At 41.8% G+C, this 25,235-nt stretch overlaps 1 protein-coding gene and 1 long non-coding RNA gene across 9 annotated transcripts in view; one reads left to right on the plus strand and one right to left on the minus strand.

Annotated features, from left to right (window-relative positions):
• The first annotated feature begins 19 nt into the window (after window positions 1-19).
• ENTPD5 (ectonucleoside triphosphate diphosphohydrolase 5 (inactive)) overlaps window positions 20-25,235 on the plus strand; it is a 37,545-nt gene continuing 12,329 nt past the window's right edge. Inside the window, exons 1-12 of one of the 8 annotated variants that reach the window (XM_084893459.1) lie at window positions 9,093-9,286; window positions 10,458-10,628; window positions 10,710-10,782; window positions 13,091-13,323; window positions 16,437-16,722; window positions 17,601-17,680; window positions 19,095-19,238; window positions 22,725-22,800; window positions 23,075-23,110; window positions 23,429-23,517; window positions 23,820-23,899; window positions 24,720-24,781. In XM_084893459.1, coding sequence (XP_084749585.1) covers window positions 16,506-16,722; window positions 17,601-17,680; window positions 19,095-19,238; window positions 22,725-22,800; window positions 23,075-23,110; window positions 23,429-23,517; window positions 23,820-23,899; window positions 24,720-24,781 — 784 coding nt within the window. In that variant the 5' untranslated portion in view covers window positions 9,093-9,286; window positions 10,458-10,628; window positions 10,710-10,782; window positions 13,091-13,323; window positions 16,437-16,505. Of the gene's footprint in view, window positions 150-9,092; window positions 9,287-10,457; window positions 10,629-10,709; window positions 10,783-13,090; window positions 13,324-16,436; window positions 16,723-17,600; window positions 17,681-19,094; window positions 19,239-22,724; window positions 22,801-23,074; window positions 23,111-23,428; window positions 23,518-23,819; window positions 23,900-24,719; window positions 24,782-25,235 lie in introns of those variants that run through there. The other 7 variants (XM_084893458.1, XM_084893461.1, XM_084893457.1 and 4 more) reach the window with 7 other exon arrangements.
• On the minus strand, window positions 2,151-4,481 carry LOC311627467. Its single transcript, XR_014795917.1, has 2 exons — window positions 4,414-4,481; window positions 2,151-2,964 (listed from the first exon to the last, which is right to left on the minus strand). It is a non-coding gene; the product is annotated as an uncharacterized lncRNA (long non-coding RNA).

The raw sequence follows: 25,235 nt of genomic DNA on the forward strand, positions 1-25,235 counted from the left end.
TGCCAGTGGCCCGGAGAGCGCATGCGCCCCGACGCGCCTCCCACGCCGCCGCGCGGCGGCCCCCAGTCCGCGGGCCGGGCGGCGCGGAGGGCGGGGCGGAGAGCGCTCCGAGGGCGGCGGGCGGCCGCGCCGGGGCGGCGGCGCGCGCGGTGAGTGTGCGAGCGGCGGAGGGACCAGACCCTGTCCCGGGGCCGGGTGGGGGGAGGCCGCGGCCAGCTAGCCCCGGCCCGCGGCGCGCCGTTCCTGGGGCCGGGCGTCTCAGACGGCGGCGCGAGGTGGAGGCGCCGTCGCCTCGGGAGTCTGGCTGCCGTACAGGTCCGGCCGCGCCGCCCGGGCTGCAGCGTTCCGGTCCCTGGGCGCATCCTGCCATCGCCTCACGCCGGGTCTGCGCGGCCGCCGCAGGCTCTCCCTGACTCGCTGGGTTTCTTTTCCTTCCTCTTCAGGCTTCTCACTCTTGCTAATTCTGTAAGGGATGGCGCACGTAGCGGACGTTCGGGGGCCACACATCTTTTTGGTGAGGCGGGTGAGGACTTTTAGGAGACGGTGGTTGGAGTGGGGCCGGCAGCGCCCGCCCGGCAGCGCCCGCCCGTGGGCCTCCGGGAGCCGGGCGAGGACTGCCACCTGGAGGCTACCGGGCCTTCCGGAGAGCCCGGGCGTCAGGTCCGCGGCCCCATTCTGTCCTGTACGGCCAACGCTGCCCGCCCAGAACCGCCGGATTCCTACTTGCTAGTATCTCTCCTGCGTCCGCAGCCCCTTTTTCTGTAGTTGCATCAAGTTGAAAGCTCTTGCTTCCCCCCCTCCTGAGCACACTTGTGAAAAGGAGTACTCCAAAGTATTGTAATTTTTCCTAGGAGGAGCTCTGTGACTAAGCCTTCATTCAAGGAGAGCGAGTGAGTCATTAAGGCAGATAGGGTGCCCAGACAATAGTTAGGAAACTTGTGATTGAAGCTCAGGTGTGCGAAGTCTTCCCATTTCGAATTGAATTTTAAATTTCTTTCAAAACGTCATTGTGCATCTTCCCTCTCCATTTCCCTAGGGAAAACTTAACCGCCATCCTTTCCAGAGGCTTTTTGACCTCCGGTGCTCTCCCACACCCCCTTTTTTTTCACCTACAGTACTTAGTTTCTGTTTCTGAATTCTCTGTGGTTAGAGGGAGCATGCTGATTTGTTCGTGAGCACTGAAAATCTTTTTAGACATACCATCTGCTAGCACTATCGTGGCTTACTCTATTTTTGGTGCATTTCCCCCTCTTTTTTTTTTTTTTTTTAACATATTTTATTGATTCTTTTACAGAGAGGAAGAGAAAGGGATAGAGAGTAAGAAACATCGATGAGAGAGAATCATGGATCAGCTGCCTCTTGCACACCCCCTACTGAGGATGTGCCCACAACCAAGGTCTTGACCTTGACTGGAATCGAACCCGGGACCTTTGGGTCCGCAGGCCGATGCTCTATCCACTGAGCCAAACCGGTTTCGGCTCCCCCTCTTTTGTATGTTACACTCCACTGGGTCCAGGGTGAATTACCATACATTGAAGAGGTTTCCTCTTGGTATGGAATCTATAAAGTTATGATTAACTTTGTATGTCTAAGGTTCTGAAAGTGCACTCTATTGATAACCTGCAGAAAAGGAATATGGCATCTTCTATCACAAGCTATATTTGAATGCATTCTAAAAATTAGTAATTGTAATATGAAATTCAGTTCAAGACTTTTGTTGTTTATACATAAGTTTACAGGTTAGTTTATAAACATGAAAATTTGTAACAAGATTGTCTCTTAATATGAGCATAGAAGTTTCTACTTGTATTTTATAGTATGTACTTTATAGTTATTTTATCAGACAGCGCATTTTTATTGATTATAAGATTGAATTTATAGTTAGAATCATTGAGAGATGAATATGACTAAGAGAAATGTCCAGATTCATAGTGTAATAGAGGTAGTTCTAGAATATAGTCTAACTTCTATATTCTTTGCCAAAAAACTTGATGTTGTTATTCAGTCTTCCTGTTAGTAAGATATATCTGATGGTACAAATACCAGAGTAGGAAGTTGCAAATTAGCAAATCAACTGGTAGCGCTTCCTTCCATAATTTCTGATAGTTTTACTATGAAATTTCAGGGTTATTTTGCTGAATAAACCTGCCTTGTTTTATTGTTTAGAATGCTCATCTTTTTAAAACTTGGAATAAGCCAAGTGTTTTGTTGACTTGGTTTTGTAATTCTTTTTTGCCTAGTTTGTGTTTTTTCTTTCATATGAATTTGCTTTATTATTCTGATTCATAACTTACATATACATTGACTATAGTCTTTGTAGCAATAATTACATTAGAAAATAAATAGGTTAAGAAGAAACACACACACAAAAGTGAATAAATATTTGCCCAGATAAGTTTAAATGTTAGTACGATGGTTGCTCCAAGCAAGAGATGATTTAGGTCCAGCACCTCATGCAATCCATCACCTGCCTCTTGGCCCACACTCAGATGGTGTCCCCTCCATACCTCCCAACTGGGCAAGTTTAAGAATTTCATAAACTATACATCTGCTAGCTGCTATTCTATATAATCCTCCTAGCTAATAAAATAGTAATATGCAAATTAACCATCACTCCAACACACAAGACAGTTGCCCCCATGTGGTCAAAGATGGCTGCCTCCATGTGGACACAAGATGGTGTCAATCTAATAAAAGAGTAATATGCAAATTGACAATCACTCCAACACACAAGATGGCTGTCCCTATGTGGACACAAGATGGCCGCCACAAGATGGCTAGCAGGGTAGGGCAGTTGGGGGCAATCAGGCCTGCAGGGGAGGACAGTTAGGGGTGACCAAACCAGCAGGGAAGGGCAGTTAGGGGTGACCAGGCCAGCAGGGGAGGGCAGTTGGAATGGCCACGCCAGCAGGGGAGGACAGTTAGGGGCTACCAGACCGGCAGGAGAGGGAAGTTAGCGGCAGTCTGGCTGGCAGGGGAGTGGTTAGGGGGTGATCAGGCTGGAAGGCAGAAACAGGAGTAATCAGGCAGGCAGGCAGGCAAGCGGTTGGGAGCCAGCAGTCCTGGATTGTGAGAAGGATGCCCCAGATTGGAGAGGGTGCAGGCTGGACTGAGGATACCCTGTCCTCCCTTCCCACCCCCATGCATGAATTTCGTGCACCGGGTCTCTAGTCCTATATAATAAAAGAGTAATATGCAAATTGACCATCACTCCAACACACAAGATGGCTGCCCCGATCTGGACACAAGATGACCGCCACAAGATGGGGGAGGGCAGTTGGGAGGAACCAGGCTTGCAAAGGAGGGCAGTTGTAGGTGATCAGGTCAGCAGGGGAGGGAAGTTGGGAGGGATCAGGCCTTCAAGGGAGGGCAGTTGGGGGTGATCAGGCCTGCAGGGGAGGGCAGTTAGGAGGGAGCAGACCTGCAGGGGAGAGCAGTTAGGCATCAATCGGGCTGGCAGGGGAGTGGTTAGGGGGTGACCAGGCTGGCAGGCAGAAGCAGTTAGGGGCAGGCGTGCAGTTGGGAGCCAGCAGTCCTGGATTGTGAGAGGGATGTCCAAGTGCCCTACCGGGATTTTTCTTTAAAATGTTTGTCCTGTAATTGGAATTTATAACATTGTTCAAATTCTCTTTTGCATGTATAATTTTCAGGCTTCTGTTCCATAGATAAGTTTAACTTCCTCTTTCTGAGAGGATGGACAATACTTTATAAATTCAAATGCTGAAGAATATTTTCTGAGTATCAGTACTACCCTTCAGAATTTAAATTGTAATTGGCTGTGTGCTGAGGTGGTAGCTCAGAAAGAGTGTTGTCATAATTGTTACTCTTTTGAGTAGCCACCATTTTTCTGCTAATGATCTTATACTAGAAGTGCTTGGTTCCCTCTGCTCTTAATTTTTTTTTTTTACTACAATAAAATATGTATAACAAAAATCGACATTTTAAGCATTCTAAGTGTATTATTCAGTAGTATGAATTACATTCATAGTGTTGTACAACCATAATTACTATTTCCAAAACTTTTTTTATCACCCCAAACAGAAACTCTGGACCTGTTAAGCAATAGCTCTCTTTCTTCTCTCCCCCACCCCTTGGAAACCTCTACTCTACTTTCTCTAATGCATTTGCCTATTTGTTATTTCATACTAGAGGCCCAATGCACGGAATTTGTGCACAGAGGTATGTGTCCCTCAGTCCAGCCTGCACCCTCTCCAATCTGGGACCCCTTGAGGGATGTTTGACTGCCCGTTTAGGCCTGATCCTGGTGGGATCCCGATGGCATCGGGCCTAAACGGGCAGTCAGACATCCCTCTCACAATCCAGGACTGCTGGTTTCCAACTGCCTGCCTGCCTGATTATCCCTAAGTGCTTCTGCCTGCCAGCTTGATCACTCCCTAACCACTCCCCTGCCACCCTGATTGATATCTAACTGCTCCCCTGCTGGCCTGATTGCCCCTAATTACCCTCCCCTGCCAGCCTGGTCACCCCTAACTGCCTTCCCCTGCAGGCCTGGTCTCCCCCAACTGCCCTCCTCTGCCAGCCCAGTTACCCCTAACTGCCCTCCCCTGCTGGCCTGATTGCCCACAACTGCCTCCCCTGCAGGCCATCTTGTGGCAGCCATCTTGTGTCCACATGGGGGCATCCATCTTTGACCACATGGGGGTGGCCATCTTCTGTGTTGGAGTGACGGTCAATTTGCATATTACTTTTATTAGATAGGATAAGTGAAATCATATAATATTTGTCTGTTTGTGTCTGGCTTTTTTCACTTAGCATAACATTTTAAAATATACATTTCATTGATTTTTTATAGAGAGGAAGGGAGAGGGATAGAGAGTAAGAAACATCAATGAAAGAGAAACATTGATCAGCTGCCACCAGGGGGCAGCTCCTGTGTTGAGCTTCTGTCCCCTTGTGGTCAGAACACATCATAATGACTGGTTGTTCTGCTGTTTAGTCGATTTGCATATTAAGGTTTTATTATATAAGAATTTTGTTGATTTCAGAGAGGCAGGGAGAGAAAAAAACCAATGATGAGAGAGAATCTCTAGTCAGCTGCCTCTTGCATGCCCCCCAGCCCCCCCTGGGAATTAAGCCTGCAACCTGGGCATGTGCCCTTGACAGGCCCATTGAGCCAAACCTGCCATGCTGTCTAATAATGTTTTGATTAAAATGTGATGAAGTACAGAAACAAATTATCTGTTTATAGGAAAGAATTTTATATTTATTGGTAACCACCAATGCATCAATCCTAATTCCTTTATTGGGAGTTAGAGTATTTGATCTTAGCAGTGGAGAGACCTAAAAGATATAACCATCCTTCTGATCTGTGAATTAGATTTGGGCTTAGCCCTTGGGGTAGAGTAAATCCTGTACTTTAGGCTCCTTTAGCATTTTTCTGATTAACTTAAAAGGTGTGTGTGTGTGTGTGTGTGTGTGTGTGTGTGTGTGTTGCCTCTGCCATACTCTTGAGTATCTTGAATAAAAAAGGTCTGTGTGTTCACTTTTAATTTTCTGGCACCTAGTACCTAGTAGGCATCTGCAGACATTTGTTGAATTAGACCAATGGAGCTTTCCAAGGATCTCCACCCCAATCCTTCTTACATGTAACTGTTAGAGTCATATTTGTGACACTCCCTTGCTCAAAATCTCCAATGGTTTCTCATCACCTGCAGAGTAAAGTTTAAACTCCTTAGCTGAGCCCTAGCTGGATAGCTCAGTTTAGAACATCGTCCTGATATTCTAAGGTTGTGGGTTTGATCCCTGGTCAGGGCACATACAAGAATCAACCAGCCAGTGCATAAAGGAGTGGAGCAACAGATACCTCTCTCTCTCTCTCTCTTCCTCCCTCTCTCCCTCTCCCTCCCCCCCTCCCCCTCTGACCTCAATCTGCCTTTCCAACTTTATTTTCTACAGTTAGTCAAACTGATCTGTTTACTATTCCCCAGGGACTTCCGTGCCCTATCCTCTTTTTTTTTTTTTTTTTCCCCATCCATGTCTTAATTTATATTGTCTCCCCTCCTCCCCCCAAAAACACTACTCTCCTGTTCTAATTCCCTTTCTTAGGTGCCACCTTTTCACAAACCCTCTGATCATCCCAGCTGGGAGTAATCTCTCCTTGTTTTGAAATATCAGAACATGGTAACTGCTATTTGTCACATTTTAACTTTATAGAGGTATTTTTTTCCTGTTTAGTCTCTTAAAGGGCAGGTCTAAAATGGTTCATCTTTGCTGCTCTACTTGTGAATAACATTAGGCAACTGATAAGTTCTGGAGTGGCTAAACGTATGAATTAATATCTGAGTAAATAGGCTTCCTGGAATAGTACTCCTATCCACGGGCTGAGGAGCAGGATATGAGGATTTGAGGATATGATACTTGTCATAATAAGATCCTGGGAAAGGGGGTACTCTGCCCAATGCTCCTGCAGATACCATTAGTCCAACTGTACCAAGTCCATTCAGGACACACTGACTGACGTCTGACATGTTCCAGGCTCACTACTTGGCTTGAGAAATACGAACAATATGTACCTTCACCTTAGACACCCTTCGGATAGATAGCAAGGTGTCCCAGGGTTCTGGCCGTGGGTATTTGGTATGTAAGTGCCAAGTCATGTCCCCAAGGGAGGCAGTGCTCACTGTGCTGAAATCTGTCACAGATTTGCTTTATTTGAACTACATTGGCTTGGCTCTGCTTGGCTAACTTATGCTTTGGTTGGTTTGACTAATTCATTCCCATAGTTCAGAGATTTTATCCCAGTTACATTTTAAACTTGATTTGTGTTTAATTTTTAACTTTATTAAAGCCAACTTTACTGTGGAGCTCAGAAAAATTGGCAGTTGGTACTTTTACATTTCACTGTTTTTCAGACTTTCAGGTGTACCTTTCTAGCCATCTATCCCATTTCATTATTTTCCATTGTTGGGGAATACTGTGTCATTTTATTTAAGTCAATCAATATTGGTACTTGCTTAGGGAGGAAATAGACATAAATAACAGTCAGGTGTCACCATGGTATTGTACATGTGTGAGAAACAAGTTCACTCATTAACTTCTCTATTGGACTGTGTTGTAAAAACATGAATTAGTAAGGAATTAATAACATTACATAATTACGTATTTGTAATTGTAAAAATAACATTATTATTCCTCACTCAGTTTCCTCTCCTTCTGGCATTTCTATTATATGGATGTTGTTTCGATTCATGTTGTCCTAAAGTTCATTTTGAAACATTTCAGTGTCTCAGAACTATCCTTTCCCACACCTGCCCTCTCTTATGGTATATCTTTATATTCTAGCCATTCTAAACTCTTTTAATATTTGAAGCTCTCAGGATTCTTTTTGTGTCACTTCACCAGGTTAATTTCTACCACTGCTTCAGGACTCAAGCCTCTCATCCCTTAAGAAATCTACCACCCCCGCCCTAGCTGGTTTGGCTCAGGGTCCCAGGTTCAATTCCAGTCAAAGGCACATGCCTGATTGTGGGCTCGATCCCAAGTGGGGGACGTGCAGGAGGCAGCCAATCAATGATTCTCATCATTGATGTTTCTATCTTTAATGTTTCTATACCTCTCACCCTCTCCCTTCCTCTCTGAAATCAGTAAAAAATCAATAAAAACATATTAAAAAATAAAAAGAAACCTACCACTCCCTTCCCACCTCAATCCTTCCCCTTCTAGGATGAGTTACTTGCCTTTTATGTGTGTTTTTGTCACACACTGTGCCTCTTTCTTTCAGAGAACGTACCGCAGTACATTATAGCTATTAGGTTACTTTTCTGTTTCTTCTAGCAAGCTGAAGTCTCCCCAGTAAATGGGCCTATATCTGATTCCTCTTTTGTATCTAGAAGTTAGCACAATGTCTGTTATATATTTGATACTTAGTAAATGACAATGCAGCGCTCAGTTTTCTAAACTCATTTCAAGGATGGAAGCTATCAGGAGTACTATTAACTTCTCTATTATTGGACTGTGTTGTAAAAACATGAATTAGTAAGGAATTAATAACATTACATAGTTATGTATTTGTAATTGTAAAAATAACATTATTATTCCTCGCTCAGTTTCCTCTCCTTCTGGCATCCCCATTATATGGATGTTGTTTCGATTCATGTTGTCCTAAAGTTCCTTTAAGCTCTCCTCCTGCTTTTTTTTATTTTTTTTTTTTTCCTAGAAGCTGCTCTGCTGGGATATTTTTTTCTACCTTGTCTTCTAACTCACTGATGTGGTACTCTGCTTCTTCTAGTCTACTGTTGATGCTTTCTATTGAGTTCTTTATAGCAGCGATGTCATTTTTCATTTCTTCTTGGTTCTTCATTTCTTCTTGGTTCTTATAAGACAAATTTTTGAATTTGTCTTCCATTCTTTTCATCCATCTTATGACCATTTCTCTGAATTCTTTCTCTGACAGGTTGCTTGCCTCCACATCGTTTACTTCCTTTTCTGGCGATGTCTCCTTTTCTTTCATATGCGGGCTGTTTATTTGTCTCCCCATGATCTCTCTTCTCCAGGTGTCTGGTTATGTAGTTTTCTCTCTCCTTATCCCAGGTAAAACCTGACCTTTCTTTGAGGGGGTGCAGAGCTTCTCTGAATCTGTATGCTCATGCCTCTTGGGGACTGGTGTTCTTAGGTTCGCAGCTGTTTGCTGGGTGCCGTAGTTGTAGATTCCCGGGATTTTCAGACTTCCGATAACATCCATTTTCCCCTTCAAGATGGCACAGTCTCTGCATCAGAGCTGGTCACTCCGGGAAACCCAGCAACTGGGGGGGCTTTCTGGTCAGGGGAACCCTGTCCCAGTCCCCCCACAGTCTCCTGGAGTATAGCCATCCCTCTACTCACCAACAAACACTCCCTATGCAACCACACACTCTCCCTTTGTTCTCTCACTCACACACTATCTTGCAGTCTGCCTTCCCTTCTTAAAAATAACATTATTAAATAACATTGTAAAACATTCAGTAGTGGGTAATTAATTTCCTGTGTAAAAAGAATACAGAATTCAGTTCCTGAGCAACTTCAATCTATAAGCAATAATCTACTAGTTGGCACTTAACTATCATAAAAGTAGATGAACCAGACCAAAAAAAGGTGGGTAAGGGAGGAGTGAAAGATAAAGAAGGGAGTGAGTTAGCAAAATGCCACACAGCTACTTGCAAACTAGCACAAAGGTGAGTGTGCTTCATGAAGGTAGCTTGACTCAGAAGAGCTGAAATAGGAGCAAAGAGCAAAAGGCAACCAACGGTGAAAGCAAGAATTCACAGGGAACAGGCAGGCATGCGAGCAGGTGAGCACCCAGATGGGACATGGGTCCTGTGGGATTGTGGTCTCTCAGGCTCTGAGTGACAAGGAGGGAGGGAATCCAGAAGTGAAGCTCTGGAAAGACAGACTAGGGAAGAATAGGGTTTACTATAGAGACATTGAAAAGACTTTAGAGGATATGAGCATAGTGACAAACACAGGCTGGCACCAAAGTCTCAATGAAAAGAATTAAAGATGAGGCTTTGTTGGGAGTGAATAGGAGATAGAGAGCAAGATATATTGAGAAGACCAATTCTGAAAGTAGTGGATTTAAATAAACTGATAAATACTCACCAATTTATACAAAATAAACCTTACTATGTGCATTATTTTCAGTAGCGTATAAAACTGAAAATGTACATAGTCAGGTTTATATATTCGACACATTTGAAGAAACAATTCTTCCTTGGAAGTTTGGAATTTTGGTCTTCCAAAGGGTAGGTAATCTCCTTTTGGAAAGAAGTCAGCTATTATATTCTTACGTGGGTGAGATTCAGTCCCTGAGCTATTGAAAACTGTTCTTCCCTTCAGAGTATTTATTCAACACCTACTTTGTGGTTGCTCTGTTCCAGTACCAAGAACACATCATTGAACAAAACAGATATTCCTGCCTGTGTATAACTCACATTGGGAAGGGGAAGAGGTAGTTGGGGAACAGAAAGTATTTAAAAAAAAACAAAAACAAAAAAAAACCCACCCAAAATAGTAAATTACATAGGGCATTAGAAGATGAGAAGTGCTATGGAGAAATATAACAAGGAAGAAAGGTAAATGTGTGTGTGACTGGGTGGGTTGCATTTTATAGAGTGGACAAGAAGGGTCTCACTGAGAATCTAATGGCAATTGAGCAAAAACTAAAGCGAATGAGTAAGCTGCGCAGGCTGGTGTCATGTAAATAGGACACTATTCTATGTACTCTAAATTGTAAACCTTTCTATTATCATTCTTAAAGTAGCTAATCTTAAAAATTAGATTAGAAATGGTGTTAGAAGTGGGGTTGAGAGCAAAAGAGGCATTTTATGTGTTGATCTTTTGCTTTCTTTAATAACTGTTTAGTTTTACTAGTACACTGAACACCTGGCATGACTCTGCAGTTTTTACTCCATGAAAAAGGATACCTAGTATGCATTTTTTCCCTTTGAAATCTCTTTTGAAAGGCAAATTCTTGCTTAATGGAAATAGAAGATGGAGAAGTTTTTCAGAAACAACAATAATAGAGAAAATATGAATGAGCCCTGTAGCAGCTGCTGTACATCAGTCATGGAGAAGGGGAAGACTGGTGACTGGAAAGTCCCTAAATACACATCCTAGGGGAGAAAAGGAATCAGGTATTGAATATGGTTTGAGCTCTGGACAAGGCTAGGATCTATTAATGCTCAGATAATCCTAAAAGTGGTTTCTGTTTTCAGCTATTTAGTTTGATCTACATGACCAGCTTATTTTCTGTAAAAGAAGAATCAGCCACAGGGAGTAATTTAAGATGTGAGTATGAATCTGGCCAGGCATCTGCCCTGGTTTCAGTAGTTGATTTCCTGGGATGAAGTTTCCTTTGTGTAAGATTCTAAAAATTCTCCTTTCCTAACCAATAACTCTGATTTTTAACCTCAGGATAAAAGTTCAACCTTGAAGAGTGTTCAGATTGATAATTCTAACTCTGCCTTTGTAGTATCTCAGAACAACTCTATTTTAAATACTTTAAAATTCCAAATGCAGTTTTAATTTGCTTTTATGTGTCATCTGTGGAAAATGATACATTTTGACATAGGAGATCAACAAACTTAAGAATGATTAAAAATCCTCAGTATTCTAACTACACCAAGTATTGTGTTAGAGATAAGGGGACTGGGAAATGGGGACTTTGGAATTAGATCTTGTTTAATGAGTAACTATGGCTTATACAAGGTGAATTTCAGAGATAAAGCTGGATAAGAAAACCTCCCAAAACTGTTTTGAAACATCAAAATGACACCTAAACTACAGAACAACCATTATCCAGAGCCATCTGAAATCTAGCTGAATGGAAATCCTACAACTAGGGATTAGAGTGCCATTGTTCTTTTTTTTTGATACCCCCTTCCCAGAGGCAGTATGAGGGAGCCGTATCTGAGTTTTCCATTAACCTGGCTCATACTCTTTGCCCCACCCTGGTGATTCCTTGAGACCCCACACTACTCAACTTGTGGGCCCACCCAAACTGTTTCCAGTGACTTTTTGACATAAATGGTCTGTTTTGGCTTGTGCTTCAGATTTTTCAAAAATCTCTCAAGCAGCAGCTGGCCTCAGTGTGCCCCATACCTCTCACTAAGTGGCCACAGGTCCAGCACTAGTAGCAGGAGCCTTTGTTTGCAGCTTGGTCTCGTCAGGGCACCTCCAAGCTCAGCACAAGTAGCAGCCATCTACAGATCACTTTGTAGCTCATGGTGGGTGGCCCTAGGCAGCAGCTGACCTTGGTCTGAACCTCCTGGGAGGCCCAAAGTCAGTGCACCCAGTGGACAGTTTCAGACCACATTGAAGCACTACCCAGTCACCTCCATATGTGACACACTTCAGAAGTGAACTCAGCAGGCACCAAGCCCCGCTGAAGTAAGTCTTGCTCTGTGGGGTGGGCCCTGCACAACTGATCTTCCACAGTCATTGGTGATCTTCTACAGTTCTTGCAGCTGATTGGCCTAGGAGATAAATCCCTCCCATTGTGTATATAGCAATCAAGGCTCAACTATACAGGAGGGTGTACACAGCTCATCTGGGTCTGGGATAGGAGAGTACAGTGTGCCGCAACCTTTTACGACAGGGGTTCAGGATTTGAAAAAGGGGCCAATGCACAAATGAAAACATAGACAAGAAATATGAATTTAGAAGGCATGGGGGCCAGGAGGAGACCTCTCTCTTGGAGAGGCACACTCAAACCTGGCCCTACCTGCTTTTTATTCAATTTTAGATAACATCTTACCCTCATTAAAGCACAGCAAACAGGTAACAGATCATCTCTAAGGTCAATAAAGATCAGTAAGGTTTAATAAACATTTACTTTGAGGCTATTAGGTCAAGAAATTGCTTCAAGCCACCACCATCTCAACACAGCCCTGCTAACATCCAAGGCCCATCGGCCTTCCGCATTCCTTGGTGCACTCTTATGACAATATTGGGAAAACAGTGGCTTCCCACAACAGTGCACCTAGAATGCCCAGCTCAGGTGCATAGGGAGGCTGTGCTACTGGACCCTATAGAACATCTAGTACATAAGGCCATTTTACCAAGTCTGAGAGATGTTGCAGCTCAACCTAATAGATAGAAACAAACATAGGGAGGCAGCCAAAATGAGGACACAAAGAAACATGTTCCAAAAAAAAGAACAGAACCAAACTCAAAAAACAAACAACAACAAAAAACTAGCCGAAACCGGTTTGGCCCAGTGGATAGAACGTTGGCCTGTGGACTGAAAGGTCCCGGGTTCGATTCTGGTCAAGGCCATGTACCTTGGTTGTTGGCACATTCCCATAGGGGGTGTGCAAGAGGCAGCCGATTGATGATTTTCTCTCATCTATGCTTCTAACTCTCTATCCCTCTCTCTTCCTCTCTCTAAAAAATAAAAATATATATATTTTTAAAAACTAAACAAAATGGAAACAAACTACTAGATGCAGAGTTCAAAACACTGGTTATATGTATGCTCAATGAACTTAGTGAAAACTTCAACAAAGAGGTAGGAAATATAAAAATAGAGATAGAAAACATAAAAAAGAACCAGTCAGAAATGAAGAATACACTGACTGAAATGAATACATTATAGGGAGTCAACAGTGGAGTAGATGAAGCAGAGAATCAAATTGGAGATTTGGAATATAAGGAAAGCAGAAAACACTAACCAGAACAGCAAAAAGAAAAGAGAATTCCCCTCCCACCACCCTCCAAAAAAATGAAGATAGTATAAGGAGTCACTGGGACAACTTTGAATGATGGGAGTGCCGGAAGTAGAAGAGAGAACAAAAAATTGAAAACCGTCCAGCCGGTGTGGCTCTGTGGGTGAGTGTTGCCCTATGAAACAAGAGGTCACTGTTCGATTCCTCGTCAGGGCACATGCCCAGTTTGTGGACTTGATCCCCAGTGTGCCACATGTAGGAGGCAGCTGACCAATGATTTTCTTTCATCATTGATTTTTTTCTAGCTCTCCCTCTCTAGTCCTCTCAGAAATCAATAAAAATATATATTTTTCAAAAAATTGAGCCCTAGCCAGTTTTGCTCAGTGGATAAGAGTATCAGCCTGTGGATTGAAGAGTCCTGGTTTTGATTCTGGACTCTGATCAAGGGTACATGCCTCAGTTGCAGACTCCCGGCTCTGACCAACCAATCACTGTATCTCTCTCACATCAGTATTTCTCTCTGTCTCTCCCTCTCCCTTCCACTCTCTCTCTAAAAATCAGTGGATGGAAAAAATATCCTCGGGTGAGGAGAAAACCATACAGAATTGAAATCCTATTTGAGAAAAAATGACAGAAAACTTCCCTAACCTGGTGAAGGAAATAGGCAAGATGAATCCAAAGAGGCCCATACCAAGACACACAAAAATTAAAATGCAAAAGGTTAAAGATAAAGAGAATCTTAAAAGCAGCAAGATAAAAACAGTTCGTTACCTAGAAGGGAGCTCCCATCAGATTGTCAGCTGATTTCTCAATAGAATTTTGCAGGCAAGAAGAGGATGGCAAGAAATATTCAAAGTGATGAAAAGCAAGAACCTACAACCAAAATTACTCTACCTAGAAAAGCTATTATTTATAATGGAAGAAGAGAAAAATGGCTTCCTAGACAAGAAAAAGCTACAGGAATTAATCACCATCAAACATTATTACATGAAATATTAAAGTGTCTTCTTGAAGAAGAAGAAGAAGAAGAAACCAAATCGCAATAAATACATATCAACAATTGAATCTAAAAAACAAGATAAACAAGCAGAACAGAAATAGACTTATAGATACAGAAAACATTGTCAGTGGTTGCCAAATTTGGGGATGACTGGGAAGATGAGGGGGGAAAGGTGAGGGGATTAAAAAGTATAAATTGGTTGTTGCAGAATAATCATGGGGATGTAAATTATAGCATAGGAAATATAGTCAATAATATCCTATCAACTATGTATAATGTCAAATGGGTATGAGATTTATCAGGATGATCACTTAGTAAGTTATATGAGGTCTGATCACTGGGATATACACCTGAAACTAATATATATTGTATGTCCACTGTAAGTGAGGAGTAAAAAAATTATTTTAAAAATGTTTTGAGCCGAAACCAGTTTGGCTCAGTGGTAGAGCGTCGGTCTGCGGACTGAGGGGTCCCGGGTTCGATTCCGGTCAAGGGCATGTACATTGGTTGCGGGCACATCCCCGATGGGGGGTGTGCAGGAGGCAGCTGGTCGATGTTTCTCTCTCATTGAAGTTTCTAGCTCTCTATCCCTCTCTCCTCTTCTCTGTAAAAAATCAGTAAAATATATTTAAAAATAAAAAATAAAAAAATAAAAAATGTTTTGAGCCAAGTACATAAGGGGCAATTAAGGAAGCCTTAAACATTAAGAGGATAGACCTGTCCCGTGTGCTCAGTGCAATGAGGCATGCTGCCCATTGGCCTTGAGTTTGACATGCTTGGTAGAGTGTTAGTCATGCACGGAAAGTTCTCAGGTTTGATTCCAATCAAGGACATGTAACTGGATTGCGGGTTCGGTCCCCAGGCCTGGTGGAAGCAAGTGCGTAAGGCAACCAACAGATGTTTTTCTCTCGCTATCTCCTCCCATGCCTTCTTTCCCTTCCACTCTCTCTCTCTCTAAAAAAAAAAATAAATAAAAAAATAAATGAAAACTATATTCTCGGGTGAGGATTAAAAAATGTTAGAGGATAGATATAGCATTAGCATTCTTCATTAATCCCAGGGGGAAATACAGCCTATCCAGGAGACATTTTTCTGTGTTACCTTACTCTAGGTTTTCATCAATTATATTCAACCTATCAACCTTTCATAACAAATTCAAAACAAAGAATGCTGAGCACTCGTACTGAGTTTTATGCCTTTGCTAAGGACACATAAAGAAATATAGGAGTAACTTGCCATAAGAGATGCACTTTTAAATCAGGAAAGAAGAAATGTTGGCAAGAGTAAAGACTGTTTTCTGATAAAATCTCACCATTGCCCTAACCAATTTGGCTCCGTGGATAGAGCATTGGCCTGTGGACTGAAGGGTCTCAGGTTCAATTCCAGTCAATGGCACATGCCCAGATTGTAGGCTTGATCCCCAGTAGGGGGTATGCAGGAGGCAACTGATCAATTATTCTCTCATTATTGATGTTGTTATCTCTCTTTCATCCTTCTTCTCTGAAATCAATAATAATAATAAAATCTCACCATTGACCTGCTTTATTACTTTCCGCAAGTTATTGAATGCCTCTGTGTTAATTTGTCCATCTGCCCTAAATTCTTATGGGCATAACATAGCTTGAAACCTGTGAAGGATATTTTAAAAACCATAATGAATGAAAAATAAAGAAAACAAAAACCATAATGACCTATTTAAGTGATTTAAATTAAGTTAATTATTTCCTTGAGATGTGGTTGCATGTGCAAGCCAATGTCAACATTGTTGGTCACATGTGTCAGTCCAGTAACCTGATTTTTGAAGTCTGGGAACACTCCGGTACTGGGACTTCATAACTCCTTTGGAACTTTATAACTTTAATTCAGAAATTGAAGCTTCTTATATCAAAAAAAAAGAAAGAGAGGTAACAGGGAGAGAGGGTTAGTACATGCTCTAAAGACAAACTTGTCAAAATGGAGATAAGAAAATTGGACTCCACAATAGGAGCAAGGTGTCAGAGAGAGCCTTTGTATATGTGAGATCCACTCTACAATTAAAAGCAGAGCCTGGTTAAATATAATTTAAATCCCAGATTTCCCTTTGCAACCAGATAGCCTTCAGAAAAGGTCCTCAGAGTCTGTGTCACCCAGGTCTATCTGGTTGTTCTGGTTATTAGAAACAGAGAAGAAGGGGCACCTTAGGAAAGGGGTGGTACTTCTATGATGGGTGTTTCTTCTTTTACAGGTGTAAACAAAAAGGCCACCTGATCTAACCTTGTATGGCTTTGTCCTTTAAGCCACTGCAGGTGTTTGAGCAGCACTGCTTCTGCAACAAAGGGCTAGACTCACCACGTCTTGGGAAGAGAATGGCCACTTTCTGGGGAGCAGCCTTTTTCATGTTGGTAGCATCCTGTGTTTGCAGCACTATCTTCCACAGAGACCAGCAGACTTGGTTTGAAGGTGTCTTCCTGTCTTCCATGTGTCCCATCAATGTCAGTACCAGCACCTTGTATGGAATTATGTTTGATGCAGGGAGCACTGGAACACGAATTCATGTTTACACCTTTGTGCAGAAAATAGCAGGTAAGGGCAACTGGTACCCTCACCAGAATCGATAAATCCATACTCTAGTAGAAAGAAATGTACTGAGAGTGTAATGTGCATTACAGAATCTTATGACTATGGAATGTCTTTCTTCAGAGAACATTTTGGACTAGAGTATGTAATGTTTAATTCAATGTGAGATTAAGAGAGACCTGGGTTGCCTGTAGTTTGAAACCCATGTGTCCAAGAAGTATAGCTAAAATTTGTCTTTCCTTTTCTTTTTCTTTAAAAAAAAAATATTTTTATTGATTTTTTACAGAGAGGAAGAGAGAGGGATAGAGAGTTAGAAACATCTATGAGAAAGAATCATCGATCAGTTGCCTCTTGCACACTTCCTACTGGGGATGTGCCCGCAACCAAGGTACATGCCCTTGACCAGAATCAAACCCGGGACCTTTCAGTCCGCAGGCCAATGCTCTATCCACTGAGCCAAACCAGTTTCTGCTGTCTTTCCTTTTCTTGAAAGGTGGTTGATACTTCCAGGTGCAGAATATTGAGAATATTGGGGTAGTTTTGAGAGAAGGATCACTTGGAGAAGGGGAGAAGGGACCCTGAAGTATAATTTTTTCTGAATTTCCAGGATTCTGTCTTCAAGTTACATATAAAGCCTAGGGAAAGGAGTAGGAACTAGGTGTCCACCAGAGAAACGACAGAGGGACTCTCAAGGATTGCCTATCATCCTCTGTCCTCCTCCTCAATACTCCTGCCAGCCATTCCCCACAGGGGGATTACCTGGAATAGCTCAGGGAATAGCAGGTTAATCTAGTAGGTCATATGACACAGAGCCCAATATCAGAAGCAGCCTAATTTTTGGTAATCAGTCATCTCTCTTCTGTTTTAATCCCTGGACAAAATAGGACAGCTTCCAGTTCTGGAAGGGGAAATTTTTGAGTCTGTAAAGCCAGGACTTTCTGCTTTTGTAGATCAACCTAAGCAGGTGAGTTTATTGTTTTGTTTTTTACAATTACAATAAAATGTTTAGATTCTTAATATATCGATAATTTTACCACACAGCTGCTGTTAAATATCTTGTGCTATTTACTACTGATACTGAGGTTATGTGTGAGATCAGTTTTCTGTCCTCTGCTAATCTCCTGGATAACAGAAATTATATATCCTGAACTCACTAGGGCTTTGGTGAAAGGAGGCTAGAATCTCTTTAAGAGATTTCTCTCTTTGTATTTACTGTTTAAGATTTTGATTTGAATCCATCAGCTGCATTAATTAATGTAGAAGTAGAAGATGGACATGAAGTTCTATAGGGTATGAGATATAAACATGACAATTTAGGGAATGTGGACCCCTGGACTCCTTTCAGAACACCTTGATATAAGCAGACCATGCCTATACTCTGGAAAATAGGCAAGAATATGTGATGGAAAAATCTTTGGTAGCAGAGGATGAATGGTTTTGTTGTGTCTATGTTTCACATTGGAGCACCTACAACATGCAAAACCCAGTGTGTCAGAGGCCACATTAAAATAGAATAAGTCAGAATAAAATAGAATGTTGAACTTTGGTAGCAGCTGTAAAGATATTATTCAGTGTCTCAAGCATAATCATTAACCAAAGGAAAACCTAATGTTAAAAATGGTTTGAACTTGAAGAACTGAGAGGATGTTTCTCAGCTCACTGTTTTAAAATGGCAAAAATGCTAGAAAACTAGGAGCTCTTGAAAGCAACTACATTATCAAAAACTGATTTGACATTTAGAGAAGATTGTGTTATGGTTGCTATTAATTATAATGATTATAAGAGGCAGCATGTATCAGGATAAGTGTTTACTCAGGGAAATGGAGGATTTAAAATAATGCTTTTGAATTAATCATAAATTAGGCATTACTGTGTACCATGCATGTAGGTGTTAGTGATGTAAAAATCAACCTGACATATTCTGTCCTAATGGAAATCATATGAAGTGTAGCATAATAACAGCTACAGCTGGCCTTTGTGTGGAAACTACACACAGTCTGCCTCATGTAATGTACACAGCAGTTTGTAGTGGTACAGGGAATATATCCCATCTCACAGCTGAGGAAGCCAAGTTCAGAAAGCCTTTATGTTAGGCACAGGGTTAGCAAGCAACCTTCTAATTCCTAATTATGTGTTTCCTTCACTATATGCAACTTTCTGGCCTGAAACTAATTTATATAGACACAAAATAGCAATCAATTAAAATGACCACATTATAAAAGAATCATTTTTATTACTACTTAACCAAAATGAAATGGATTCTCCTTCAAAGACGCCTACTTCTCTAGGTTTCTGCTCCTACAGAGACATGATGAGGCAATATACAAGTGCCACCACATGGACTCTTTACTGCATGAGTGGCTCTTCTCTTTTTGCAGGGTGCTGAGACTGTTCAAGAGCTCTTGGAGGTAGCCAAAGACTCAATCCCCCGAAGTCACTGGAAAAGGACCCCAGTGGTTTTGAAGGCAACAGCAGGACTGCGCTTACTGCCAGAACAGAAAGCCCAGGCTCTGCTCTTTGAGGTAATATTTGAAATCATCTGCATCTTGGATAATTCTTTCCCCCTATATTAACATTTTCTTTATGGGTTTAAAGCCCTCTGGCATGTTAACCTTCAGTATTCCACCATTGCTAAAGCATTGTGGTGACTTTGGGCTCTTTTGTAGCTAGTTATTTATATTTTAAAATATTACTCTTGAATTTATAGAGCTTTTCCTATAAAATTTAAAGCACTTTCTATCCATGATGTTCTTTTTTAAAAATATATATTTATCAATTTTTCGAGAGAGGAAAAGAGAGAGAGAAACATTGATGTGAGAGCAAAACGTAGATTGGCTGCCTCCTGTATGCTCCCTACTGAGGATTGAGCCTACAACCTGGTCATGTGCCCTGACCAGGAATCAAACTGATGATCTTTTGATGCACTGGAAACCACCCAATTTAATGAGCCACACTGGCCATGATCATGATGCTCATAATTTTCTAAACTTATTACAGCAGAATTGTTTTTAAATTAACTTAAATGAGGAGTAACTTACATACAATTAAATTTATCAATTTTAAGTATACAGTTAAATGAGTGTTGACAAATACATACACTCTTTGTGCCCCTTTGTAGTCAATTTCTCCCTCTAGTGAAACCAGGCAACCATTGATTTGCTTTATGTCAATATAGATTAGTTTTGCAAGTTCTTACATTTTTCTATAAATGGAGTCATACAGTTTATATTTCTTTTTTTTTGTGGGTCTTACTTTTTTCTCTCAGTATAAAGGTTTTGAGAAGAATCATGGAATTGTAAAGTATAAAATATTTTTAAAGATATGTATTTTATTGTGCATTCAGATCAAAACTAAGTACAGAGAATTCTAAAAAACTCTATTTTAAACATTATCATACATTTTATTATATAAAAATGTGTAAATTAATAAGATTAATACTTAATATTGTGAAGAATACATGCAGAATCCCAAAAAATCACAGCAAAAAAATGATTCTATGTTTAGGTGTGTTAATTCAGTCTTATAAATCCACTAAAGGCCCAATGCACGAAATTCGTGCAAGGGGCTTGGCCTTCGCAGCACTAGCTGCCTCGGCCCTCACAGCCCTGGCTTTGTCCAGAAGGTTGTTTGGACGGTCATTCTGCTGTTTGGCTGTCCAGTCGATTTGCATATTACACTCTTATCATTATAGATTCTCCTTTGACTGTCAGTACAGATGACTTAAGTCTCTTGCCCAAGGACAAACTGCCTGGAATGTTCTTATGAGAATCTGAATTCCAATTCATTCATTCATTCATCCATTCATTCACTCATTTTTTCATCATATGAGTGCTTTACTATGTACTGGGCACTGGTGAAGTAGACATAGAGCAGGAAACAAAAATAACACTGTCCCTGTCTTAATGGAACTCACATCCTAGTTTCCAAGACAAAATGAACAAGTCAATACAAAGTATGTCAGGTGCTTTAAAAGCTATGGCAAAAAAATAAAGCCGGGTAAGGCAGATAGGAATGCTAGTGGTAGTGTGGGAGAAATGCTATTTTAAATAGGGTGGTCAGGGAAGACCTCATTGGTAAGATGCATTTAATCAGACATCTGAATGGACTAAAGAAACAAGCTATGTAAAATATTTGTGAATATAGAATATTCTTTGCTAAAGAAACAGGTGTAAAGACCTAAATCAGGAATGTGCTTGACATGTTCAAGGGACAGCATCCAGGATAGGGTGGCTGGAGGAGAGGGAGTGATAGGACATCAAAGGCCATGTAAGGCCTTTTTCTCTAAGAAGGAAGCCACAGGAGGGTTTGAGCTAAGGAGAGACATAATCTTATGTCTGTTTTTAAAGCACCATTCTTGGCTGCTGTGTTGAGAATTAATTGTGAGCAGAGGCCTGGAGTGGAAAGGACAAGAGCACAAACTTTGTTTATTCCTGTTTGCTTATCTATCAATGATGAGAGAATCATTGATTGGCTGCCTTCTGCACATCCCCTATTGGGGATCAAGCCTGCAACCCAGGCATATACCCTAGTCTGGAATTGAACTTGGGACCCTTCAGTCCCCAAGCCAATGCTCTATTCCCTGAGCCAAATCAGTTATGGCTTATCTATGTTCTTAAATGCTTGTTTATGGATCATTTAACTGGCATTTCCTGGTTGAAATAGGGTTCAGAGGTCACTGCATGAAGTATTCTTTCAGAAATGAGAACAACCAAGACTAGAATTTTTCCTATCTCTATTTGGAGCCTCTCCCTCCCCAACATGATAATCATCTATAGTTTTAATAGGGTAATATACAAATTGGTCGGGACACCATCATGTAATGACCTATCAGCAGGAGGGCAGAGCTATAAGCAGTGGGGAGCTGCAGGAGGGCAGGGTATCTAGCTACCTGCAGCAGAAAGCTACAGGAGGGCAGGGCATTGAGCTAAGTGCGGCAGAGAGCTACTAGTGGCGGTGGGCGGGGCGGCCAGCTGAGGCAAGTGGCAGTGAGCTACTTGTACACAGATTCATGCGCAGGGCCACTAGTATAAAAATAAGACATAACACCCATATTATTGACCTATATTTATAGGGAGTCAAGAGCATTTGTGCAAGCTTTTCATTCTCATCTTCTAAAATAGAATAAGTAAATTTAGATTTGGCATCTCTCTAGACTCCTTTGAGGCCCCAGCCATGTGCCAGGATTTGACAGGGGCTAGGAGAAGAGTACCTCAGCCCAGGGACATGAGCTCCTTTACCACGAAGGACAAAAACTACAAAATTTGATAGGAGAGCAGCAGAAACTTCATTGTAGTCTCAGGAGCCCCCCAGGCCCAACTCTTTTCTACTCTCCAAATTTATCTGCTCATCTAAGAAATGGAGTGGGCAGGGATCCTCCTAGCTTCCAGCACATATCCAGGTAGAATTAAGCCGGTGTTTTAAAAAATTACAGGATCCTGATTTGAGCTGGCAAGGTCAAATGTATGTCCTTTCCTAGGTCCAGTTCACCTATAAATGTAGATAATTTGGTTGGTTGCAGTTTATTTTAAATTCAAGGGAACTCCTGTGTTTTCTTTTTATAATAAATCACTAATAACTTGCATAGTTTCTTCTCTAGTTTTTTTTTTTTTTTTTTTTTTTTTTATATATTTTTACTGATTTCAGAAGGAGGAAGGGAGAAGAGAGGGATAGAAACATCAATGATGAGAGAATCATTGATGGGCTGCCTCCTGGGGATCTCATCAATGCATATGCCCAGTCTGCAGGGTGGATCCCAGCAGGCCCCCTACTGGGGATCCAGCCTGCAGACTGGGCATATGCCCTGACTTCCTGGTTCTTACGTCCATGCTCAACCACTGAGTCACACCACTGGGCCTTCTCTAGTTTCTTTAGAGAAAATTAATGAGTTCTAAGATTTTATTTAGGGAAAATGAAGAGAGTAGTTTTCTAAGCTTTTAAGGATATAGCCAAAATATGGAAATTGATTTCATTGCCTTAGGGAATTCAAATATTGTTGTTTTTTTCTCCAGGTAAAAGAGATCTTCGAGAAGTCACCTTTCCTGGTACCAGATGACAGTGTTAGCATCATGGATGGATCCCATGAAGGTGGAGAGGTGTTGATATATGTTCTAGAGGGAAAGGGCCAGGGTTAATAAAAGATCTGATTAAAGGACTGTGAACAGGATGGGGGTGCTGAAGAAAAAGGAACTAAGGAGAAACAAATAAGCATGGAGGAATGGAATGGCAGGAAATGGTAGGATGGGGAGAAGGGAAGTGTGTGCTTTAGACATGAACTTTAGAGAGAAAAGAGAACAGAGATGGGGCCAGAGAAGAGGGAGAGTGCTCTGTAATGTAATCCTTGTCTCTCTGTCTTTTTTAGGCATATTAGCTTGGATTACTGTGAATTTTCTGACAGGTAATACATTCTCAAGTGTATCTTAAGATTTTGACTGGGTTTCACACAGGGTCAGAGAGCAAAATTACCTTTCTTTTTTCCTGTATTGTTCTTTCCTTTTGTAAAAAAGAGGAAAGGAAAGACAGGATTTGGTGTTTATAACCTGCCTTCAAGTCCTCAGCTGCAGCCAGAGTCCTAGGTTAACATTTGCTGTAATCCATGGGAGCAGGGAACAATGAAGTGTTTATGGAATTCCCTCAGAGCAGGAAAGAAATTGCAGACCGAGGAGTATTGGGCTGTCCAGGAGCAGAACATTTTCAAACTGGCTCTCATCCACAGGTCAGCTGCATGGCCACAGTCAGGAGACTGTGGGGATCCTGGATCTGGGGGGAGCCTCCACCCAAATCACTTTTCTACCCCAGTTTCAGGTGAGTCATTACCATGAAGGTTTGGTTAGCAACTCACTTGGCAGGCATATCAGGGTGCTAGGAAAGTGGTGCCCTATTTTTAGGTAGCAGCTCCACTACAAATAGGCTGAGTAAATTATAACTGAGTGAACTTTTCTTTGTCACTGTTCAGAGTCTCTTTGCTTCCTCAAGCCATATGAGATTAGCAGTTTAATCTGTCTCCTTCATTTCTTGTTTTCTGGGGGAGGGATGGGATGGTAGTGATAACATCCTTAGAATAATCGCAGATTCTGAATAGCTTTTTTGCTTTTTCTAATTTGCAGAAAACCCTGGAACAAACCCCTAGAGGCTACCTCACTTCCTTTGAGATGTTTAACAGAACTTATAGGCTCTATACACATAGGTGAGGAGGGGAACAGGGAGGAATAATATTTCATGTAATATGAGCCTTGTAACTTATTTTAAAAATATTTTTTTATTGATTACAGAGAGGAAGGGAGAGGGAGAGAGAGATAGAAACATCAATGATGAGAGAGAATCATTGATTGGCTGCCTCCTGCACGACTCCCACTGGGGATTGAGCCTACAACCCAGGCACATGCCCTGACTGGGAATTGAACTGTGACCTCGTTTGGTTCATAGGTGTACACTCAGCCACTGAGTTATGCCAGCCGGGCAAGTCTTCTAACTTTTTAAAACATTTTCACATCTATTAATTGTATCTGACAAGCCTTATATAGTCTTTACCAGTCCCTGAAACTCAACCCACTTACCAAATGCCAAGGCAAGCATGTCAAACTCATGGGTTTGACATGCTTGTACTAAGGGATCCAAGGATTTATCCATTCTTGGCTTCCAACATATATGACTTAAAAGAGTCAAAAGTTTTCTCTATAAAGAGGACACTCAGTAAAAGTTCAGCCAAAGCTCTGTGCCAATGCCATTGAGTTTGCCTTCAGATGTTCAAAATCCAGCCTAGGATTTGATCACAGTGTGTCTGGGAGTTAAGATGAGAGCTTTTCTGGGGGTGGTTCCCAGGGTGGGACCCTAGGCAGCATCACTATTCTGGCCTTTAAGTCATAGCTGTGGAAAGTAGTTACTGCAGGGCAATTACCACTTAGCCACACTAGACGAATAGGTCACGGAGGAACCATGTTACTTTTAAAAGAGAGAGTTTTAGGCTGGAGGACTTCAGGACCAGCAGTCAATCCTGTATTTTACAGTTACTTGGGATTTGGATTGAAAGCTGCAAGACTAGCAACTCTGGGAGCCCTGGAAACAGAAGGTTCGTCTGGGTACCTGTGCTGTTTGGGGTATGGTGAGAGTGAACCTTGGGAATTCCTTGGGAATGAGTCTGGAGGAAAGAGTTATGCTGAATTAGGAAGCACCTATATATATAAAAGCCTAAGTGACTGGTTGATTATTCAACCAGTAGCTATGATGTGCACTGACCACCAGGAGACAGATGCTCAACACACAGGTATGAAAACATGGAACAGAATGATGAATCTCAAAGGAAAAGGGTGAGGGGAAGGGCGGGAAGAGATTAACCAAAGATCTTATATGCATACTAGAGGCCTGGTGCCTGGATTTGGTGTACAGACTCTTGCACTGGTGGGGTCACTTGGCCTGGCCTGTGGGGATCAGGCTGAAATCCGCCCGGTGCACGGTATCTTGCACAAATGGGGCCCTTCGGCCTGGCCTGCAGGGATCAGGTCGAAATTGGGAGTCCAACATCC

The sequence above is a fragment of the Pipistrellus hanaki genome (genome assembly GCF_964339955.1).
Source record: "Pipistrellus hanaki genome assembly, chromosome: 1".
NCBI classification, from domain to species: Eukaryota; Metazoa; Chordata; class Mammalia; order Chiroptera; family Vespertilionidae; genus Pipistrellus; species Pipistrellus hanaki.